This window comes from Maylandia zebra, linkage group LG5, assembly GCF_041146795.1.
Source record: "Maylandia zebra isolate NMK-2024a linkage group LG5, Mzebra_GT3a, whole genome shotgun sequence".
NCBI lineage: Eukaryota > Metazoa > Chordata > Actinopteri > Cichliformes > Cichlidae > Maylandia > Maylandia zebra.
The window spans coordinates 11,446,893-11,469,575 of record NC_135171.1 but is presented as its reverse complement, the minus strand read 5'-3'; the positions used below and the strand labels follow the sequence as shown (position 1 = coordinate 11,469,575).

The window sequence follows — 22,683 nt, the reverse complement described above, 5'->3', positions numbered from 1 at the left end:
TCTGGTTTGAAGTTAAGGGCGATTGTCTGTCAGATTCTGTGCGCTGTCAGATTTAGTAAAGGGGGCAGAAGTGATGGCTAGGGTGGAGGTGGCACCGCTCCGACCGTGGACCGACTTCTTTCCGGGCTCAAATAGATTCGCAAAACCAGACAAAGATTTTACGAAATGGAACAACAGAGTCGTCAGCAACCTGCTTTATTATCAAACTAATTATCTGTCTTTGGTCACCTCCGTTTTCCTCCTCGTCGGGTAAGTAATGTTATATCAGAGAACTTCGTCTTTTTTGTTTATTTACCCAGCTCGCATAAAGTACAATGACTGTGATGCACTGCTATTGTTATATTCTGAATATGAACTTTTATTTCTTTGGTGCCAGAACCAACGACCGATCATTAAATGAGAATGTAATTTAAGCAGTGTTAAAATGCACATATATTAACTCTATAGTTGAGAAACAGCCTGCGTTTGTGGGGGCTGCTCTAAACAGTGAAACAGGTATCTGCAAACAATTTTGAGAATGGACTTAAGTAGAATAACTTAAAACAAGATCCATGCACAGACACGTGCCTATGCAAAGGAATTTTCTGAAGTCGTCTATTATCTTGTAACTACATACAAGGTAGATGTGACATATATTATCTCTGATCTAAAACATCCCGGCTTTGCTTCTCACTACCCCCCCCCCCCCCTTCTAAAGCCCAGCCTGCTAAAAATAATGATGTCCACTGAGCTGTGCCACAACACTGTTGCTGTGGTCATGAAAGCCCCATAAGCCTTCTGGTCAGCTGTTATATTGCAGATAGCACTGGTGATAAAACAGCAACTTAATCAGAGGCCCCCAGTCTCCTGATTAGTGAGCACTGGAAAATTTGTCAGGGAGAACTTTGACACGTCTGGTTTTTCAGACGTGTCAAAGTTCAAACAAGTTGGACAGAATGGCTTAACCACTTAACATCAGAAAACCCTGTGATGCTATTTCCATTCAGTGTAGAGCAAACAGTCTCTGTGCTGTGTGTTTGTGAAAGTCAGTTGTTTTATAGTGTTATTGTATATGATATATGATAACTCGGAGAAAATAAATCAGTGTAATATTATACTGTTTGTACGGTTTGAAGGCATTTTTGCAAGCTTACCAAAGAAGTATTAAAAGTCAGTGTAGGCAGATTAAGTAGGGACTATGTGCAGTGTACTCAGTATTATACCTGTAGACCAAACCTACAAGAAGAAGAGGATTTTCAGGATTAGAGCAACATTCCTACAAATTAGCAAGAAATCAGCTCTCCATGTTGACTAAACAATAGAGCTAAATATGAGGAAGTAGAGCTAAACCGTCAAAGTATAGATGAGGTGACTGTAACAAGACATTAAAAGAAAAAGTCACTGCAAAAGGAAAAGTTCCAAGTAAAAGTACTACAGAATGCCCAAAGAGCCTCTGTGGACTTTGTGGAGATTAACTTTTCTGCTATAAAAGGACGAACATCTGCATATGACAATGAGTTGATCATGCTACATTTTAACCGCTTCCACCTTCATCAAGCCGTGTTTCCTGAAGTTTTCTTGAGCTTTTTTGATGCCAGTAATCCAACAAAGCCTGACTAAGTTGCTTAGCAGGCCACTAGCCACATTTACTGAGGTCATGGACTTGGCCTGGTGGCATCACTGTCGTCGTGCCAAGGCTGGATCTATCACAAAGCAAATATGTCTGCACAGGCACAAGAGATATCTTGATGTCTTGATGGAGATGAGAATAGAATGCTTCAATCTGCTGATTTATTTAAACCTTAGACAATGTGATTATATCAAATTTGGACAATGAGAAGTGTTATTGTGTTTTGAAAATGTAATAAATGCTCAGATTGTCCTATCCTGGATTTGTAAGATTTCAGCCTCACAAAAGTTAATTCTATTTTCTGTTCCTTAGTGCTCTAAATGTTTTTAGTGTGTGAGACATCTGAGCCACCGACGAGCCAGTTTAGCAGCCCTGCTGTTGAAGAATGTGGTTTGGCATCTTTTGCACTGTCTGTAGTTTCCATGAAACAAGAAAAAGAAAAGGATATCATGTGCATAGCAGTATATGTTGCTCCAAGTATTTAAATCGTTAAGTGTTATCAGGGCCTTCACACATGCATGAAGGCATGCACATGTGCGCTAACACACCTTGATACCATCACTGATTCTGCTTTTCCTCTTTAGCCCTGAGAATATCCACAGCACAGTTTTCCAGTCCATCTTGAATGTGGTCAGCGCAAAGAGGACAGCTCTGGTTTTGCTTATATGCAGTTTTAACTTGCATTTGTGGATGTACCAGTTTAAAATTTATTTCTCATCAGTAGTTTTTAGAAGTGTTCCTGTGCTATTATGCAGTGTTGCGCAAGGGTCTGAAGAGGTCACAGCTAACTCGGTGACACCCCCACACTTTTGGACTGTCTTCTCTGAATCTTTTAACAGCAACACTTCGGGCAAACTCAACCTGTTTTGGATGCTTGTTTTCTATCAAGTCATATTTCTAAGTTTTAGTGTGAAATGTTCCACCAGAGTTGTTTGGGGGTTTTTTTTTTGTCTGTTTTTGTTTTGTTTGCATTTCACAACTTTTCCATTTTTCTTTTATGAAACAGGTTTAGTGGCATCAGGTTGCAAACAGCAAGGGGCGTTTCTCAGTTTCAGTGGAAAAATATTAATCATCCCAAGTGTACACACACTTATAAGTATTAGGGGCACATTAAGAAAAATGGAGTTGTTTCAAGACAAACTGCCACGTTTGCCTGTGTACATGAGTTAGTGATCAGCCAGCGTGTGATACAACATACATGCTCTGATATTGAAACTATCGATGCCCTACGAACTGTCCATTACAAGCTGTTTCAAAAGAGAAATCATTCCCTTCATTGTTGCTAAAACTGATTCTGAAGTAGTTTCACCAACTCAGAGGGCAGAGCAACCGTGGCATTTTGTCTTGAACAACTGTAATCTCCACATTTCGACTTTTTTCTCGAAATAGAATTGCGACTCTAATCTTGAAATTTTGACTTTATTCTAATTCTTTTTATTCGCTAAATTTTTCTTGATTTGCCCCTACTGCTGTTTCGTACAATTAAACTAATCTGAGATTTGATTTTTGTAAACCAATCTGATCCACTCAGCAGTTGCTGTTGCACACACAGCATCTGACCACTTGATGGAGCCAGTTAGCACACAAGAACAGCGCCTGTGCTCCAGCTGCATGTCAGATTCAAGATTCGGGACTGTTTATTGTCATTATGCAAGCATAACGACATTAAGGCAAAAAAAAAAAAGAGCCTTAAATCACATAAATATACTGACAAAATACATTATATGCAGCATGTACACAGTGAAAGTGGGCCTTTTGCATGCTTGGACTGAACATGAGTTATTTACTGGCTGTGTATGTCTGTGTATACCTGAGTGTCATAATCGTGTGAAGCTGAGCAGTAGAAAAGCGCACTTTACACAAGTTATTTTACATATTATAAAATGCACATAAGGAGGTATAACCCGAGGGGTAGGACCTGGAGTTGGGCAGACGAATATTGCACACAAGGGTTGTACGTCGTTACCATGGCGTCAAGTTCAGCAGTATGCCAAAGCTATTTAAACTTGCCCTCATATGTTCTATGCTGCTGCCTTGCAGGATCCTGAAACCTCTGGAGACGCTCATAGCCATAGTCGTGGTGTCGGTCGTGTTCGTGGTTTCGGTGTGGGTGGGGGAGAACGGAGCTGCGATCAACAACTTTAAGAAGCAGAAACCTTCAGCGTTCATCATTTTGATCATGGTTACCAGCTGCATATTGATTTCCATGCTGGGGAGCATCTTGGTATTCATGTGGGCCATCACTTTACCCCTGACTTGTAAGTTTGGCTTTCAGAGGGGATTGGGTGATTGAATGTCTAATAATTCTTCAGAGCATAATGATCACTGCATTTGTGACATCATGAAATGTTTCAAAATCAATGAAACACATTTTCCAGATCCTCAAAGTGTGATATTACAGCTGACATTTTTCTACGGGTTTGTCTTTCAGTAATATTTGCACATGCTTCATGTCGCAAACGCAATATGCAGAATAAGCTGGAGAACAAGATGGATGGATTTGGACTGAAGAAGACGTTTATGGGCATTCTGCTGGATTCTCTGGGTCAGCAGGAGGAAACCATTCAAAAGATAAACAACTTTCTGAATTAAAAGTTAAAGAGTGACTGGATTTGAGAAGAACCAAATGCACATCTGTGCGCCAAAGATTTTGACTTTTTTTTTTTTTTAAATTTTGCTTAGATTTCATACGTTTGTCTCTCTCAGTCTAAACCCCTTGAAGTTTCATGCACAGCTTGTGATTTAAAATGAAAGATTGTTATCTAAAGGGCTTTATCTTTACCTCAGGGCTTCTGTCACTCTACCCAGAACTCGTCAGGGTACTTTTTTTTTTTTTTCTTTCTCCGAACAGTGATGAGGGCGTGTGAGTGCAGCCTCACATCTCTGCTATGCAGTGTGCAAGTGTTCCTGTAAAACCAGCTGCAGACTTAACCCTGGGTACGAAATCTGTGTTCAATCATTCTCAGAAACAGCCGTCAGCCCTGTCTGTTTGTACTCAGCTAAAATTGCGAAAGCAGCACGAGTGTTGCCTTTTAACAAAGAATGAAGAGTGCACGCTCAGTTTAGCTGTACTGCCAAGAAGCTCGGAGGCTGGATTGAATAATCTGCTCACGTAAAATGTAACACCAGCTTCAGTCCACCAGCCCACCCGATGCTCATCCAAATAAAAAGTAGACAAAAGAGAGAGGACTGCTGTGTCTCAAGTCAAACTGCTTTGTCAATATTGTAAAATAAAGACTTCAAAGGTGACCCGTGACCATCAGTGTTCCCTCTGAATCTTTGAGTGCTTCATCTTGACAGTGATGGATTGGTTAACTTTACTTTCCTCTCCACTTACCCCAAATGCTAATCAGTGGGCTTGCAGTAGATTATAGTGCAGAGAGCTGACAGTAGATTCATCTGCACTCACTCACCTCCAAACCTGATTTAGTCGCTGTGTCAGCTTCTCTTTTATTGGATTCCATTTAAAATTGATTGCAGATAACAAGAATCCATCCAGAACCTAATGCTCTGTTATTCGGTTTGAAGCGGCAGCGAGGGGAAAACGAGAGGATGGTCCATGTTAACCCTTTGCTTTCTAAGTTTGCTGTAGATGATGATCTCTTCGCATTGCTCAGTTAGACTCAGCTGCTGGGTTTCCCCTCCTTTTTGTACTTCAGCACTGATTTATGTCCTGCGGTGCTTCATCAGCATCCATATTGTGAAACTTGGACGAGTGAGTATAAGCACCGGTGGCAGTCTAGTCAAGTAAAGTCATGTCTCAGAGGGCACAGTGGAAGCCCTTGTTCTAGCTGCTGATGCAGCTGCTGCGAAGATCGTATCGGCACGTGTGCTGCTGCACACCCAACAGGTGTGTGTGTGTTTGGTCTTTTCTTCTTCACAGTCTCTCCAGGAGTGAGGCCTCTTTTACACTCTACAATACCAAAATCTTGTTTCTGTGCATTTCTGGGCAAAAATCAGCTGCTTTCACCTGCTGTGCGCTTCTTGCACGGGTCACTGAGCAATGTACAGTACACAGTGCTTGCTTTTGCATGGTTACGCGTACTTGCTGTGCTGCCTTCCACTTGACCCCTGCGTCCCCACCCCCCTCCTTTTCCCTGAGAGGCTTTGGCTTGTGGCTAGCTAAGCTGGTTAGCTAGCCTCATAACTCAAACAGCCTGTCATTCAGCAGAGCTCGGCTGCTTAGACCTACACCACAGTCGATCATGTGACCCATTAATGATGACCCACCATGACCTGTGCAGTCTGCTGTATCCTCATGTGAGCTGTTCCACCTTCCGGTTTGTCCATGGGCTTTTTGTTTTTTTTGTTGTTGCTGTTGCCTCCTTTTGAAGGAAGAGACAGGAATGAGCTGTGAGAGCATGTGACCTGGTCAGCTAATCCAGTCGTTCACCTTTCATAGCTTGTCAGAGTCATTACTCCCTGAATCCTGGGGAAGTCGCAGGATTCGGGGAGTAAGCACAGCATGATTTCAAGCCATTTTAATCTCAGTTTGGCTGAGCCCTGTGGCTGCTCAGTTTAGTGTTTCATGTGTGACACTTCCTGTGTGTGCTACCATTGGGAACATTGTACATTCTATATTTAATAATCACTCAGTGTACAGCTGGTCTATTACAGTCTTTATCATATAACTGCCTGCACTGACGAAAATCAAGGATTAATGAAAAAAGTGAAACTGAACTAAAACATATTAGCTGCGGGGCTGTAATGCGGAAACAAGAAGCTGAAAGGTCCTAAAACGGACAGCCATGGAGCTTAGGGGATTTGGTGAGTTTTTCTTTTCCTTGAACTTATTTACACAAAAGAAAATGTATACAAAAGATGGACACCACGCCACCATGACGCCACCCATTGTTTATTTAAGTCCAGTTGTCAGGCATCGTGCGTGTGTTTCCGCCATTGCTATTGTCATTTTGGAAACAGACTTGCTGAACGAGGGGGGGGGGGACCTGACAGAAAATCAACGGACAGTACCCACTCATGAGTTGTCATACACAAAATATGACCGTTATACTGGTTATATTACCTATATAAAGCAAGGCTGCCCAGCAGGCGGGTCATTTTCCACTTGGATCACTGTCCTTCTGGAGCTGTTTGAAATTTCTGTTCCCATTGTTGATTGTAACACATTTGCAGTTTATTATAGTTCACTTCAGTATTTTCACACATTGCTTGTAACTGCCACTTGACCTCATTCAGTTGCAAACTGATAGCAGACTGACTCCATCTTATCATTTTATCACCACATCAAGGCACCAAAGTCTTTTTGAAGAAGCCAACTGACAGCAAGTGGTCGTAGACATGGTCCCTGTCTACGAAGCGACCCCATCAAGGACACGAAGTGAGGAGTTCATTACACACATTCATGATAATTTGGGTTGTGCTGCAGTCTCCAACCTCTCTCTTCCCTAGTTTGCCCCAAGGGTTGTTTTTCCCCATAAGCCTCTATGCAGAATGCAGGTCTAAGGCACTTCAGGATCCAGGAGCTGTGTCGATCATTTATGTACAATCTATGGTTCTCATGGTAATCTAATACACTATTCAACACTGTTTAGTGCAGGTTTAAATCAGAAACCATTCAGTCAATGAACTTGTAATACAGATATTTGATGCCAGTACTTCCAGTACTTGACAGGTTTCAATACTTTGCGTAACTGATGTTTCCATTAGTCACACAGGTATTGGAGTCCATGTACAGCCTTAATCCACTCTGCATTACAAGAGTTTTGTGTGTTGCGTTTTAGATAAAGAGAAAGTCAATAGAAATCTATTGTTTATGTAGTGAAGTGTCAGCTGGAACAGCCTCCCATGATGTGTAACTACAGCTGGTGTGGCGCGGCCGAGACAGGGAGACAGCTGGATGAAGAGCTCTCCCCCTCTTTCGCTGCCCGAGGAGCTGGAATTGTCCAAGACCTCCCTTGAGCTTGCTCAAGAAGCATAAAACTGAGAGGCACTCTGAGCAAGGAAAGCTGCTCAACTCTGGCCGTCTTAAAGAGGGGACCCGAGGCAGGATACATCGATAGAAAATGTGCAGCAGCACAGGAAGGAAAGGAAGGGGAATGGTAGTGAAGGGAGGAGGGCTCGGATAACATGTGTAAAACAGACTTCTCATAACATGAATGCCTGCAGGGAGGGTTTGATGCTATAAACACTAGCTTGTCATTCACACAGAAGACACAAGGAGAGGTTTTATAGCCCATAGTGGGTGTGACAGCCTTTAAAGACTGGTTTGGTCGGTTTACAGCTTAAGAACCCGCACACACAAAAAAGCGCCTGGTTACACAGCAAGGCAGTGAGAAAGTACAGCAGAGCGACAGAACTCTGCAGAGCAGTGAGTTTCTAAAACCGGCTCATTTATTCACACTTGACTGTCATTATGAGTGATTGCAGCTCTGTATTCATTCATTCTTAAGATGCTCAAAAGAAAAAAACCCAGTACTTTAGAGTTATCTCTCTTACTATAATCTGCTTCCTTGAATGAACACCAGATAAGCAGCTTCCAAACCATTTATATGAGGAAAACTCATTTGTGTTGTGTTCTGCAGTCATTAAATGTAAATGACACTTTAGGTTTTCTACCTATTTTCCTTCTGGAAGTGGTGATTATTGCACTTTTATACCCAATTTCATTAACTGAATTGGCCCAGCAGACGTTCATTTAGCTAATTCAAAGGATTTGGATTTAAATCCTGTGTTGTCCTGCACTAAGGGGGATAAGACGCTTCGAAGGCTCAGTTTTAAATAAATATCACCCACAAACAAAAGCACTGGGAAATTCAATTTTTTTTAATCCAAACCATTGTAATTATACAAATTACTAAGAACCAGCTTAACAATAATTGTTTACTATATATTACATGCTTTTCAAATACATAAAAATGCTCTAAAATAATAAAAAAAGACTAAGTCAGTGTATTTACATACCAACATTTACACAGTTTTAATCTCTTGAGAGAAATTTGGAGCACCAGTCCATGATTTCCAGCATGGATGAAATAACCATGTTCAAAACAAAACAAAACTGGTTTTTCTATCTTCCCACAGAGGCAGTAATATTCGAAACTGGTGACTCAGGTAATACTTAAGTGGTGCAACAAATAAGCATTTGGCTCAATTATGGTGTAAGTATTGACAGTGAAGCAAACTGAATACTTTGTAAATGACAAACGAGTGTAGAGACCGGAACGGTAACAGATGTTGTAATAGAAACGTGGATCAGGTGACTGCAGAATGTTTCCGGAAGTAGCCTTTTCTCTCGACTCCTATTTAACGAGTTCAGTGCTTCATTAATGACCTTATAAATCCGTGTCTAATCCTTCATGGTTACAGTGTTCATATGAGTGTGCAAGTAGCACAACAGGATCAGTCATGTTCTTTGTTCATTGCCGCTCGGTATCCTCTTAGAGAGACAGTTTTCGTCCTTGGTTCAGTATCTCTAAAGAGTAATGCTATACCCTTTGCTATACCATTCAGTCCACTGCAGGGCTTGGTATAGTTTCAGTGCACAGGTCCCATCACTACAAACACTCGCAACCCCATGATTAGACACTCCAATGGGGTTCTTGTTGTGATTTAAAATACAGGGATGGGCATCAGTTTGGCAACTGCGTTCAAGAGATCCAGAAATGAGAATACTTCATTTAACGTGCTGAGTTCCACAGAAGTTAAATTCCTTCATTCTTTGGGTTCCTTTTACAAGGAAATTACAAAACAGGTAAGTGCAGTTTAAGGCACAGTGACGTTTTGTCAAGGTGAAGTTTTTGCACAGTTGTAAGGTATCCGGCTAAACTATTGTTCCTGGTTTTGAGTCTTCATGCCAGTAAAGCTGTTCTTCGGGGTCCATGTTAGTGTGCATTTGGCTGTTGATGTGGGAGTCCATTTGGCTGACATCTATATAGGATCTGTAATGAACACACAAAACAAACACATTAGGCTGCAAACTGCTGACTGTGACTGACTACGGGGTTAGAATCGATTAACCCTGGGCTGTGCATCTAAACTACAAAGGTAAAATGTCAATATAAAACAGCAATGTGAGCCATCACCTGTGTTTCAGATTTTGTAATGTGAATGCTGATTTCAAAGCCAGGGTCAAACATTCTCACCCAGTTATAAGGCAGATGCACACAGACACAATAGCCGTCTATACACAAACACATGGCCTTCCAATGCAACAGTGCTCAGGGGTCACATTTTCCCTTTGCCACACAAGTGCTCTCCCACCACCACCACGAGGCACCAAAGTTCGTCAGTGAAATCAAATGATCTGGTGCTTTCTGTCAGTCCCTGCTATGCATAAAAATTAACACATCACCATCACCATGTGGGGAAGTTTTTACACTTTCTCACCCTTTCTTCTCTCCTGTGACTTTGATTATTGGGGGGGAGGGGATAATTTTCCTGGTCAGTAGCATAGGAAGCACCACCACACCTCTCTAAATACCCAGGGGGGCATGCCATCCTATCACATCCTCGCCACTCAAACTCTGGGAGACATCTGTGCATGAGAGGGGGGCAAAGGTCAGTGGTGAATGAAAGCGCATGGGCAAAGAGTGGAGGGAAAAAACAAACAAACAAAAACAAACAAAATCTTGACAGTAAAGGAAGACTGCGGAGAAATGTGACCACTGGATGACAATGTGGCAGTTGAGGAGGAAGTAGGACAAGCATATTTATATATTTTTATATTTTTTCTTAAGAAAGCCATGCAATCACAGTATCAGACATGACACTGAATGATCAGTCAAACATCTCAAAAATGCAAAGTTCACTTCAAAACATCAACAAGCAGACTCACGAGTCAGACTGCGGGCACACTAAAAGAAGCAACTGCACGGGGTCTGGCCGATGCTGTTTACTTACTATGAGCTACCTTTAGAAAAAGACACCTTACTGAGCCTGTGCCCTCTGGAGGATTGTGGCTGCGCAGGGCTGGAGGCCACCTGCCTGACCCGACAGCCAGGGGAGTAGTAGGAGGAGGGGGAGGAGGAGGGAAAGGAAGAAGAGGGCAGGGAGGAAGTGGAAGGATAACCAGAGGAGGAAGAACTAGCAGGGATAAAGGCACAGCACCTCTGGCCATCAGGGCTGTGCCAGGAGTCGCCATATCTATAAGAGAGCAGGGGCCAGTGGACAGTTAGGGAGAGCAGAACCATTTTTAAGCTCTTAGGAGGAACTGACTGCGGGCAGCACAGATCCTCTAATCCCATCAATGAATACGGCTGTGAAATTAAACACTGGCCTGTTTGTGGATTCAGTTTCATAATTTATAGGTGAAGGTAAAGAAAAGATGAAATTGGCAACACATTATTTCACATTGCTGATGGGTGTAAGGGATAAAACACCAAATAGCAGCTCGTGTTTTCTGTAGCCATTCCCTCTAGGTAATTAAACACTAGCACTTAACTCTGAGGATAAGAAGGATCAGGGAGTGGCTTATTGGATAAGTAGAAGAGCTGAGGGCCAGGTTTTTCCCATCTTACCTGCTGTGGGTGGAGTGGGCGTAGGAGGCTGTGCTGTAAGGGAAAGACTGCGGTGCATGCACGGGCATGTCATATTCCAGCATAGCACTGCCGGTCATGTGACTGTGCCAGTTTCCACTGGAGGCTACTGAGGACATGGCAGAAAAATGGTACAAGTCAGAAAACAACCCACCAACATGTAGAACCAGTGTTAGAAACATAATTCAGAGGACATTGTGAAATTGTCTAACCTGACGAGTAGGAAAGGTTCCTGCTGCTGTAGGCTTGTGGTGCATGTGTGGTTGGATAGCCCAGACTCTGCTGGGAGCCTCTGTCATACTCATAGTCGTACGCAGCCTGTTTTTGTGCAGTGTTACGTTTGTACCAGCCTCTCAAGTGTTCAGCCACCAGGGCCTTCTGGATGTTCTTGTTGATCTGTTCGTTGCTTCGAGGCACTGGACGCTGCCTGGATGGCCGTATCGTGGCGTACACGTTCTGTGATGCACCGTCTATCTCGTCATTACCGTAGTGACCATACACGCTGGGGCTTTGATAAGCTGTTTGGGTGTGGTGGTAGGAAGGGTTAACATTATAGTGTCCCTCCATTTCATTGTCGTAAACATAGACTCCATTGGAGTAAGGCTCCGGTTCTGCGTAGTTGGGATAGCCTGTGACATAGTAGGCTGTTGTGGTGGGCCGAGCCCGAGGCTGGTAGCCATAGCACCGAGTGTCTGGCTGAGCCAGGTTGGGCATGCTGCCCGTGTTGGCGTACATGTCTTTTCTGTGGCGCCCGCGCACTCTGCGCCCGTGGGTGTGGTGGTTACCAGGGACGCTGTATTCCACACTAGACTGGCTTGTGTAGGAGGAACCGTCATCGAGCATCTCGGTGCTGTTGCTGCGTCGAGCTGACGGGACAGTCAGTGTTGGCATGGATGGTTTGGTCTCGATCATGAGCTGAGACTGTGACTCCAGACTCCCGCTACGCTGGCGGAAGTGTTGTGGAGAATCCTCTGATCTGCAATTAAAATTAAAGTTTAGTGAATGTAATGCATAAGAGCCGTTTATGAAGCGGGTCTTCAAAATAATGAAAGAACTACATAAAGCTCATACCTCAGCTGTGTGCTGCTGTATGCGTTGCGGGTGAGGAGGGGAGTGGGTGGCATGCTGCGTGCATCACGTGGCTGCCTGGAAGCTGCTTTACATGGGCTGCTGTAGACCGATAAGGTGTCATTGTGACTGTAATGGTGCGCTTCCTGGTCTTGGTCATAATGTAATCTAGAACACAGATAGGAAATATGTTCAGATGATTAACACCACTATCTTCTTGACAGTAAATCTAGGAAAGGAAGAAAAAAAAAAGGAAAAAACAAAACAGGGTTTGCTCGACTGCGGCACTTTAGTCATTCCTTACACCTGAATGAGTTCCACTGCATAGACCATTAATCTTTTCATGCAGCAGCAAGCATTATGACTTTTACCACCCTTCTTTTAAATGAACCTGAGAGTAAAACATCACCCGCACCACTCTAAACACTAACGCAGTAGCTGGTGTTTAAACAACATTTCCAGCACCGCCTTCTGTTTCCCTTTTCCTCTCAGCTTGGGATTGTTGTTTGCTCCTTTACAGGCAGAGACATGTTGTTTTTTCATCTATTTTTAAAGCCGGTGTGTTTGGGCTGATAAGCAGACTGTTGGAGAGGCAGGAGAAGGAGGGAGGAGGTTGACTGTCAGGAATGTAGCTCTGGATCTACTCTACAGGTCTGTACTAGCTTCACGCTTCAGGCCCCTGGAGAAACAACAGGCATTGCGTATCTCCACAGAAAAACAGTTCAGCCATGTTTCCCTGTCATCAGTCATCATACCCATCAATCCAGTGGTTCTCTCAACTTGCCTACATGTATCTTTGTTTTTATTTTCTAGCATTTTACACGCATACTTCCAACTGCCTGTGTGTTGAGCTCTGCCTGTATACTGTGTCTGAACAGAGTTGTGTAGTTGCTCACATTCAGTCTCCTCTTCAGTCACAGTGTTAGGACACTAATAAAGTATGCTCCATGAGTGTGGGTGCTGGTCGCATACCTGCTGTCTGCGAGCTGGTCATTGGCAGAGGCTCGTCTGTCTTTATTGTAATGAGCATCCAGAGTGTCTGCGTGGTGTGGTCTGGGGGAGTATTGGACTGAACGAGACCGCTGCCTCTGGGAGCCAAGCTCATCATCTGGGAGTGAAAAGTCATTGTTTTAAGTATAACTCATTCATAAATGAGATGGGATTTAGGAAGCACATGCACACTGAGCACACTAACCATCATCCAGAGTGAGGCTGTCAGATAGCGAGCTGAGTTCTGAAGGCTGGGGATCATCTGGTCAGAGGACAGAGAGAGACAAGTGTTCTAAGAAATGTCTCTGATATTATTATCCACAGTCTTGTCTCACTATGACTAATGTTCTACAAGCTCTGATATGCAAGTATGTGTCACTGCCACTGTTCGTGAAATCTACCTCGTAAGATCAGTGAGGCTCTCTGAGTGGGTTTCTGTCCTTTTTTGACCCTGTAGTCGTTGATCTGTTTCTCAATCTCTTCCAGGTTTCTCATAGCGTCAAGATAGTTGTGCTTCCTTTTCCTTTTCACAGTCTTGCACAGGTCAGCCTCATTGGCTAGCTTCATGGCTGCTTCCACAATCTTTTGCTGCAAGGCAAACCGACTCTCCAGATTCCTCAGATGTGGATCCTGTAGGAAAACACAAGACTGACACAGTTAATGGGGACTTTCCAAAAAACACACAGATCTTGTTGGAGCAGAGGCACCCATATGAACAAAGAAACAGACATAAAGCACTCAAAGCTAAAAACACAAAGACATCAGTCTTTTAGAGTCATTTTATATACTCATCTTTAGTTAAAGACAGAAACTAGGTACAGCTCCCCATAAGAGTCTCATATGATATGTTACACAGTGTAGGCCTCAAAAACAGAACTGAACTCCAAAAGCCTCACTTTAAAAAGTCAGCTGATCTAAATGAGCCGTAGCTAAACAACAACAGTGGGGCACTAATGGTGTTTCAAGTGTCACAGCAGCCTCACACAGCAAAACCACAGCACAAACAAATATCTGCATTCACCTCATCATAGGGGAAAAGATCATCCAGTTTGAAGGCTGTCCCAACACGCCGTCGCACGTGAGGAACCTTCTCACCTGTGGCCAGGGGATATTCCTTAGGCAATCTTCCTGTAAGCTCCTGCAAATGAGAATAGCAGCCAGAAGTCAGCTGAGAATTTGACACTTTTGGAAACAAATCCAGTAAGACAGACACTCACAGCTTCTCTTAAGCAGATCTTTTTCAGTTCTTCAAGTTTCGCTGACAGTTTGTCTTGAAGTTCCTTTTCCTTCTTTTTCAATTCAGCGATCTTCTCTTTCTTCTGTTCCTCGCTGACTTCAGAGTCAGCAGAACCTGGAACAGGGACAAAATAAAATAAAAAAAATTAATACATTATCACCTATCAATCTGATGTAGAATAGAAGTCATTATTTGATTATCTGTCTGCTTACCAGTTGAGATTAGGCTTCCATTGCTGGCCATTATTAGGTGATTTTTGCTCTCAATACTGGAAAGTTTAGTGATCCGGGGGGCGGAGATCTCAGTGAGGTCTACTGCGATGTCTCCTGAACTCCTGGTAGTGGTCATCTTTGACTGTAAGTGAGGAAAGAGAAGATTAGGAGGAGAAAAGGGAAGGCGATAGTATTTAATTTTATTGATAGCACAGTGCATCATGACAGCTGCAGTGGCATGCTAAATATTTATCATCAATTGACTTCATTGACTTCCTGTGCATGGCATCAAACCTGACATGCCATGCGCCTCCAAGACATAGCCTGAATAACTTCATATAACTGCAACCGCACACACTCAACCATCTTAACTATGAAATGCACATAACACACATAACACCTGCCTCAGTGCTCAAGCCCAGTGTGCGTTTCCGGAAGAGTTGAACACTTGTTCCAGGATCTTTGCTTTTAATTCACAGTGTATTTTACTTTTCTGTGCTTTCCAAACTAAATACTTTCTTTGTGCACATGTGCCTTATCCCTTATCCCCCCACCTTAAGCTACAAATAAAACAAAAATACGTAAAATACTACAATTCTATAATGAATACTATATCCACAACATCATAAAAGTATTTCCTGGGGTGCAATTTCAAGCACTTTGTGCACTTTCAGTTTCATTTTGCAAAAGTGAATTAGAGAGGGTCTGGTTACATGAATTATAACAGCTTTTAAACTTAAGACCTAACAACCTTCCAACATAAAACTCAATGGCATGGAATCTGTTTACTTTAAAACTGGAAGCCCTCGATAAACTCTGAGTCAAGATATTTACACTAGTCACGAGTAAGGGACACGGATCAGGCAGTGTATCACATGAAGAACAGTCATTGTTGTAAAAGGCTGTGACACAACAAACCGTTTAAACATCATTCGGTCACTGTTCAAACTGAAAAAGACTGCAAGCTTTTCTTTGTTGCAATCCATCTAGAGGTTACTCCTTTTACAGCCTACTGAAAATAGGTCAACACCACAAGACAAACTAAAAACATGCAAATAACAAGAAGATTTAGCATTCAAAATTTAAAAACTAAAAACAAGGAAAAAGTCCATTATGGTCTCTTCAATCTTATGATTGACTCTACTCCGAGAAACCACCATGCATATTCTCTAAACACATCAAACAGTGTAAATTACTGGTGTAAACTGGTGTAGACTGTTTCTTTGTGTTTCACAATAGAAAAACTGGCAGACAGTGTGAACAAAGCAAAGTGAATCATGGAGGAGAAAAAACAGGCAGACACTCACTTTGCTTTGCTTCATGTCCAGGTAAAACTGGTGCTGACTGATGGCCATCACCCAGATGGTTTTAATTAGTGAATGGCTGGCATACCACGTGTGAATAACCAGGCCAGACTGTCCAAAGGTTCGCTTGGTCACTGCTCTTCTGTAGAAGATAAGATGGACATCCAATACTTGCTGTATTGCAGATACAATCTGTTTAATTGCTTAAATTCGAGTGCCTATAATATGTTCATTTAAAGATTCCTCATTTTATTTTGGGTGTGTACCTAAAGCCCAGTGTGCCCCAAACAGTCCCAGGAAATATAAGCCAAACTAATGCTGGTCTAAGATCTGTTGGCTGGTATCAACAGTATGAATCTGGTATGTATCCAGAAAAGACTACTCGTCATATCATCCCATAAAGCACAAGGTTTTAATCAACTTGTTTTTCATGTATTTATATTACAAATATATATTACAAGGGAATGACAGTAAAAAAGAAAAAAAAAATCCAGCCAAGTTTAGCTTCCACTATAGCACAAAGAGAAAAAACAGTAACCCACAGCCAATTCTTATTTATTGTTTTCAAATCAATCTTTAAGTCATTTTTGATTGTCCTTCAGTATTACGGTGCTCACTTAGCTCTGGCCTGTGGGCAAATGATCAAATGCTTACTTCAGCCACATTAGCTCGCAGCATAGTGCAACTACAGACTCTCCTATTCTTGTGAGGACACTGTCATCAAAAACTAATCCACCGGGTGCTCAGTTTCTCAGAGAGCATTAGAAACTTCTAAAAGTCAGCTCTTACTGGCAGCAAAAGAACATGCTTGTTTGTGGATGAAACATTTTAAAGTCAGACCTAGTGGACACAGCTCTAGCAAGTTGGCGAAAATGGAGAATGCGAGGCAGTCATTCTATGCTTAAGGGAGTGCCAAACTAGCTGCTAGCTAGTTAACCTGATTACAGAGCGATAACATGGATAACACATTTATATGGGTACATAAAGGAAGTAAGGGCTCAAGTGTCAACGAAGCATTTCACGTAGTTCAGCAACAGTGTTTGTTATCCAACTACAGAACCCGTTACATACATAACAGCTATATAACAAATCAAAGGAAATTAGAAATAACTAGACAGCACAAGGAGAACAAAAATATTATTAAATCTAATTAAAACTAATAATTAAAACTTCTAGATCTCTGTGTAATAATATACTAAGTAGATATGAGGAATAATTTTAAATCTGAAGCTGTCTGTTAGGTTTAATAATGGCTTTAACTGCTGGAAGTGGCACATTAAAGCTTGTGTTAAGGGCAGAGGGCTTATAACAACCTTAGAATAATAAACAGCCACTGAGCAGCAGGAAAAGACTCATTTAACAGACATGTTAAAAGGCTTTAACAAGGTGTCCTAAATGGGCCAGTGGCTGCAGATGACCTTCACAGTGTGTAAGGTGTAGGATAAGGAAGCAAGAGCAGTTGCTAAAATGGGAACACTTCAGAATACAAGGAAAGCAGCTATTAGGTTAAGTGAAGATAAAGTAAGTGGGTTTGTCTTCTGACCTGTGCGGGTCGTTCACTTCCACTGAAAACTTCTTCTCACGGAAATACAAATTCTCCAACTGCTTCCACTGAAACAACTGCAGAGACACAGAGAGGGTTCGGCGGAAAGGAGGGGAAGGGACAGACAGAGATAGATTACACATCACTGAGCACACATCAGCCAACACAACACTATAGAAATATGGATTTACATTACATGAACAAAAAAGAGGAATCAATACCACCAAAAGATACTAAGCAGAGAGGTGGGTATCTAGAAAACTGGCTTAGATTCAGCCACAGCAGCCTGCCTGTGAACACGGTTTATAACGTATACAAAATAACTGCTCAAGTCATGAATGGGACTCAGTGGGCCAGCCAGTCAGGTGTAAGTTCAGGCTAACAAAAGAGTAATTATGAAGCTGCTGCAACTGCAGGAACAAAACTGTGCCAGGCAGCAAGCCAGCTTTTCATTTCTCTCTGTTGAAGAGAACAGACACGACTTCTCTGTGTCAGAAGAAACATCTGTTCTACCGATACGGAAACAACTCAAACAGATTTAAAGTTTTTGTTGCCTTTCAAGAACTCTTTTCTGCTCACGTACAGGAAAAAACATAATAATAAGACCAAAACAATGGGGCTCCCAGTGTTCATAGAAACTGCTTTACCTGATACCAACTCACGAGACAAGGACTGAAACGCCCCATTGTACAAAAACGTATATATATATATATATATATACACACACACACATGCTTCTCGGGCTAAGAATCCAGTATCCAGTTCCATTTTCAGAGTTTATTCTCAGTAAAACAAGTACAGCACATCACAGCAGTGACAGACACAATGCTTTACACATTACAGAAAGCACAGCACACTAACAATCTAGAGAAGAGCACAAAGATACTAAAACATGCCAACTTAAAGATTATTTAAATCAGCCTGACAGGTAACTAGTGGACACCACAACATGGCTTACCGTGAACGTTGTATCTGTGCTTATCAAATCTCTGAGGAATTCTCTGGACTTGTATTGAATCCTTTGACTTTCCCACAGGGCTTGAGCTTCTTCGAACAATACTCTCTCTTGTCTGTTGTGAAGCCAGATAGGTGTTGCAAGAGTTTTGGTTGAGATAGCCACGCCCCCCCACCCCCCTCCTTAACCCCAACCCCTCCTCCACCTCTCTCTCCTCCTACGATAGCAGGGACACCTCCTGCAGCCTCCAGTGCTTAGTACTGCTCTGCACTCTCTTTCCCCCCCCCCTTCTCTTCTACGCAGCTCTCTTCCTTTTTGGTCAAACCAGATAAGCAGGTTGTACACAACTATTTGATGAACCAGATATTTCACCTTTGCTCTGCTTACTGTCACTCACAGACATTTAAATGCCCCACACTAAATGTGGGAAGTGTTCTGCCGCCCTTACTGTAAACAGAAGACGGAGCACTGCCATGTATAATAATCCACTACAACCATCTCCCCCACCAAGAAAACATGCTGGCAATAAGTAACTTTGGGATAATCATTAATAGCAGTGGCTTTCTTTGCCATTGTGAGAGCAAGTGAGCACACAGCATGGCCCAAATTACCCTACAACCTGAGCCTACAATACTGAAACTGTACATAAATGCTTAGTTCAAACAGGGTATTCCAGCATGACAGATCATTCCACTAAATACTGCACTCCTAGCAGCTGGTAGACACATTTAAAGACCTAATTTTCTTGTGGAGGTCCTCACGAAAATTACCACTGTCTAGTCACCACCATTTAACATCAATCACACAGTAACAACTGATACTTGTGTTGGCTCACTCATTCTGCTAGAGAAACTTCACACCTGTGTGCCAGCGCATAATAAAACTCTAAGGCGGCTTCTGGTAGAACCACTGCTCGAAAAAATGTTAGAGATGTGACACACCTCAAACTCGGCAATCACGAGACCTCTCAAAGAGGAAACAGTCCATGAAATCACCCAGATCACATTTAGAGAAAGCAGAATCAGTTTGCTAAAACCAGAAAACTAACCGGAATTAACAGCACACAAAAATTTTCTGTCTTCATTTTCTGTCATCTTCCTTGTTTTTGCCAAATGTGTCATTACAGGCAGGTGGAAGTGTGCCAGAAATGCCTGTGGTTTCAGATGGGATCAGGCTGCTCTCATGGAGACACACCCACAAGCCCAAGGACCCCCAGGGCCACAAGTCCTCAAAAATCATACATGGATTTTAAAAAGGAGCCCTGACTCACATGCCAATACAGAAAAAGATCTGCCACACCCATCACAGAGTACGTCACATACCAGGGTTCTACTTGAACACTGTACATTTCCATGGCATGACACAACATGACACACAGCTCAAAGTAGTGATAAACTGATAAAAATGTAGCTCCTGGAACAAAAAACATCCTGTTTTATTTCATAACAGGAGTGAGGTGAGTTGAGTGAAGATAGGAAAACAACAAAAACACACACCATAGAAAAGAAGTTTGTTCAGTTTTTATTTTTCTTGAACAGAGAGTGAGAACACTTTTATACCCCCAGCTGACACTGTCTCGTAATGACCTGAAGACTGGTTTTGGTTCTGCTGGCTCATTGTACGTGTGGACCAGCATGAGGTCCCATTACATGAAGGGGGAGAGCCCAAGTGACGCAGAGAGAGAGAGAGGGAGACTGACTCCTGGTTTAATTTAAGAAGAAATTAAATGTCGACTTGCCATCTGCCTGAGTCCCAGAAACAGTTGTGGCACTCCAGTTTTGCTCCTTCATATTAAAGCATCACAGGCTTCCTAATTACAATTCTGCATCTTTTTCCTCCCATTCCACATTCAGATCTTTGGGATAGATAATCAGTGGGTGTTATCTACATGCTTATATACAGTTCCATTATGTATGCATAATGGAAGCGGGAGAGTATTCACTTTACTAAATATGTCACTTTTCTAAAGCACAGCAGGGAAAGGGGCCTTTTCAGTTTCAGGGTATTCAGTTAAAAGTGATCAAAGTGGGGTGTGTGGAAAGAAGATAATATTGGGTTAAGCTATCATAGCTGCTTTTTAGTTTTACTAGACTTATACAATCAAAAAATAAAAAAGCAGCACTGAGCAAATGTTTTGTCCTCTTTAAATCAGCACTACAACAATGGCAGCAAGTACTAATTTCCTGTTATCTATTTAATGAAAAACTGTTCAAAGCAACATTGTTGAGAAAGGAAAATATTCACACAGAATTGAAAATTACATTTAAAACTGCCGTGATGGTCAACTGACCTCCCCTTAATACTAAAATCCAGCACCTCACCCACATCCACAGATAACGGTTTTGTTTTGTTTGATCAATTGTGTTCCCTCTGAGACACACACACACACACATAATTACCATAATGAATGCAGCATGCTGAGAGGGGATGGGCAGGAGGCAAGGAGGGATGGGATGGGTGGAATACAAGGGCTATGAACTAAGACAAGAATACTACCCGGATATAGAGACCTCCCTTCAAGGTAAAGGAAAATGAGGGAAACAGAGGCTTCTAATTACCAGCAAGAACAACAAAAAGAGTTATTAAGAAAAAAAAAGCCACATTCTCCCCCCAACAGGAAACTCTTATGAAGTTTTTATGCTCCTGCCCTGAGTAGAAGACTTAGAAAAGGCAAAAAGGCAGTCTTGCTTTGGATGAACATTTCCAACATCCCAAAATACAAATTCTACCTATCCACTTGGCTATCGAGGAGAAAACTCTGGTCCCAAAGCTTTGCTGCTTCCCTGGAGCACCATAATTACCCCTCCTATAGGACTGCTGGGAGAGCCACGCTGTGCGTCTGCCCATTAATGCCTTGCCTCAGTACTGCACACCCTGCTATGTCAACAGGTTCATACTGTATAAAAGCAGCTATGATGAGACTAAAGAAAGAGGCCAGTGAAAATGCCTGGGTAGAACATTATTAAATGACACCTCCCAGACAAAGGAGACAACAATCACGGACACAGCTACACATTAAGAACGTTTGCCCTATAAGCAGGGAATCTTTAAACTGCAATGGATACTATACAAACTACATTATTACCAGAGTGATGTTTTAAGACACACACCACTACAAATTCAGTACAAGTTATAAGTATAATTTTAAAGCCACTAATCTTATATAACTGGAGTAAGCTACAAATTATAGAAAAAAAACAGCTTTGCAAGAGCTGTTATTTTTATTTAACACACTGGCCTGGTGATATATTTTTAGAATTAATCAAAAAAGGACTATGACACTATTTTTTCAAAGTGTAGGTCTTTGTGTATTTTACCACTTAAACTTAGCAAGCAGATTTTATAATCCATACCACTCTGCATTCCACCCCTGCTAATACTGGTCCATACTGTATTTACTCCTGCAGCCTTGAAAGCACTACGCACATACTGACACTCCAAAATATTTCCCCCCCCTATCTGTGTTCCTCTTTCTCCTGACTGGCATGGGAACCAGAGGCTTAATTACACCTATTTACAGTCTGGATGGATCATTAACCAGCCAGCAAGAAACACATGAGTGGAAGCAGAGTTGTCATCAGACAAAGCCTTTCAATGACCCTCAATGCATCATACTTCCACAAACTTAAGAGCTTTCAACTTTACATTCGATGAGTGACTTGATCAAGTATTAAATGGCACTTGTAAGAAAGCCAGGTCTATTTATAAAGCCCACACCCTAAGCTAGTCTGAGTAACTTTGCAAACCAAACAAAAGCAACAAACAAGTAAAACAAGTAAATTATAAATAGGAACGCAGATCCAAACCAAAATTTAACATATCCCTTTTTTAGTTCAGGCTCTGTGTCTCCATAAAGTTTCATGCAATTTGGCAAAGTAGATTCATCTGACAAACAGATGAATGCAGTACAAGTATACCTTCACCAAAGACAGGACAAGAGAAAGAAGAGCAACTGTGGCAAATACAGCAGCTATAACGAGAGGTCAACCCACCTGTCGAGGTTTCAGCTTATCCTGCCAATCGTACTGGCCAATGCCTTTATAGCTGACTCCCAGCCACCACGGTATTCCTTGCTTGTCCTGCAGGAAAGCACACACATGCAAATAAACCACACTTTCACTCCTTAGAGGTAACTTTATTGGTGTGTCTAAAAAAAAGAAAGAGGCCTGTTACCAAAGTAATTACCCTGTTAGGCTCACAACAATTGCAACTCAAGAAGAGATCAAATACATTTAAGCTCTTAAAACTTCAACACTGCTGTTTGATCT

The 22,683-nt window shown here is 42.1% G+C and overlaps 2 protein-coding genes across 10 annotated transcripts in view; one reads left to right on the top strand and one right to left on the bottom strand.

The window, feature by feature from the left end:
* Nucleotide 1: 1 nt before the first annotated feature.
* arl6ip5a (ADP-ribosylation factor-like 6 interacting protein 5a) lies at nt 2-4,865 on the top strand. Its single transcript, XM_004567389.3, has 3 exons — nt 2-249; nt 3,650-3,867; nt 4,041-4,865. Exons 1-3 carry the CDS (start codon nt 74-76, stop codon nt 4,199-4,201), a joined length of 555 nt encoding a protein of 184 aa, XP_004567446.1. The 5' UTR covers nt 2-73; the 3' UTR covers nt 4,202-4,865.
* Nucleotides 4,866-8,374: 3,509 nt separating this feature from the next.
* The window catches only part of frmd4ba (FERM domain containing 4Ba), a 41,921-nt gene continuing 27,612 nt past the window's right edge, over nt 8,375-22,683 (bottom strand). For 2 of the 9 annotated variants that reach the window (XR_013098591.1, XR_013098589.1), the window contains exons 11-25: nt 22,408-22,494; nt 17,461-17,537; nt 15,921-16,059; nt 14,614-14,755; nt 14,382-14,515; nt 14,186-14,302; nt 13,566-13,794; nt 13,370-13,426; nt 13,147-13,282; nt 12,178-12,342; nt 11,319-12,082; nt 11,089-11,215; nt 10,482-10,714; nt 9,959-10,106; nt 8,375-9,510 (exon numbers count right to left, since the gene is read on the bottom strand). Coding sequence is in view for 6 of the 9 variants with exons in the window: in XM_004567391.5 (XP_004567448.2) it covers nt 9,510; nt 10,472-10,714; nt 11,089-11,215; nt 11,319-12,082; nt 12,178-12,342; nt 13,147-13,282; nt 13,370-13,426; nt 13,566-13,794; nt 14,186-14,302; nt 14,382-14,515; nt 14,614-14,755; nt 15,921-16,059; nt 17,461-17,537; nt 22,408-22,494 (2,418 nt within the window). In the remaining 3 variants the exon portion in view is untranslated. Of the gene's footprint in view, nt 9,511-9,958; nt 10,107-10,471; nt 10,715-11,088; nt 11,216-11,318; nt 12,083-12,177; nt 12,343-13,146; nt 13,283-13,369; nt 13,427-13,565; nt 13,795-14,185; nt 14,303-14,381; nt 14,516-14,613; nt 14,756-15,920; nt 16,060-17,460; nt 17,538-22,407; nt 22,495-22,683 lie in introns of all 9 variants that reach the window. The other 7 variants (XR_013098590.1, XM_076883746.1, XM_004567391.5 and 4 more) reach the window with 7 other exon arrangements.

What these genes read in the sequence shown, in the direction of transcription:
- arl6ip5a (XM_004567389.3), top strand. Translation starts at nt 74, where the DNA reads ATGGCTAGGGTGGAGGTGGCACCGCTCCGACCGTGGACCGACTTCTTT. An exon ending in TCCGTTTTCCTCCTCGTCGG is followed by an intron (nt 250 to 3,649) that starts GTAAGTAATGTT and finishes GCTGCCTTGCAG; the next exon opens with GATCCTGAAACCTCTGGAGA. An exon ending in CATCACTTTACCCCTGACTT is followed by an intron (nt 3,868 to 4,040) that starts GTAAGTTTGGCT and finishes TTTGTCTTTCAG; the next exon opens with TAATATTTGCACATGCTTCA.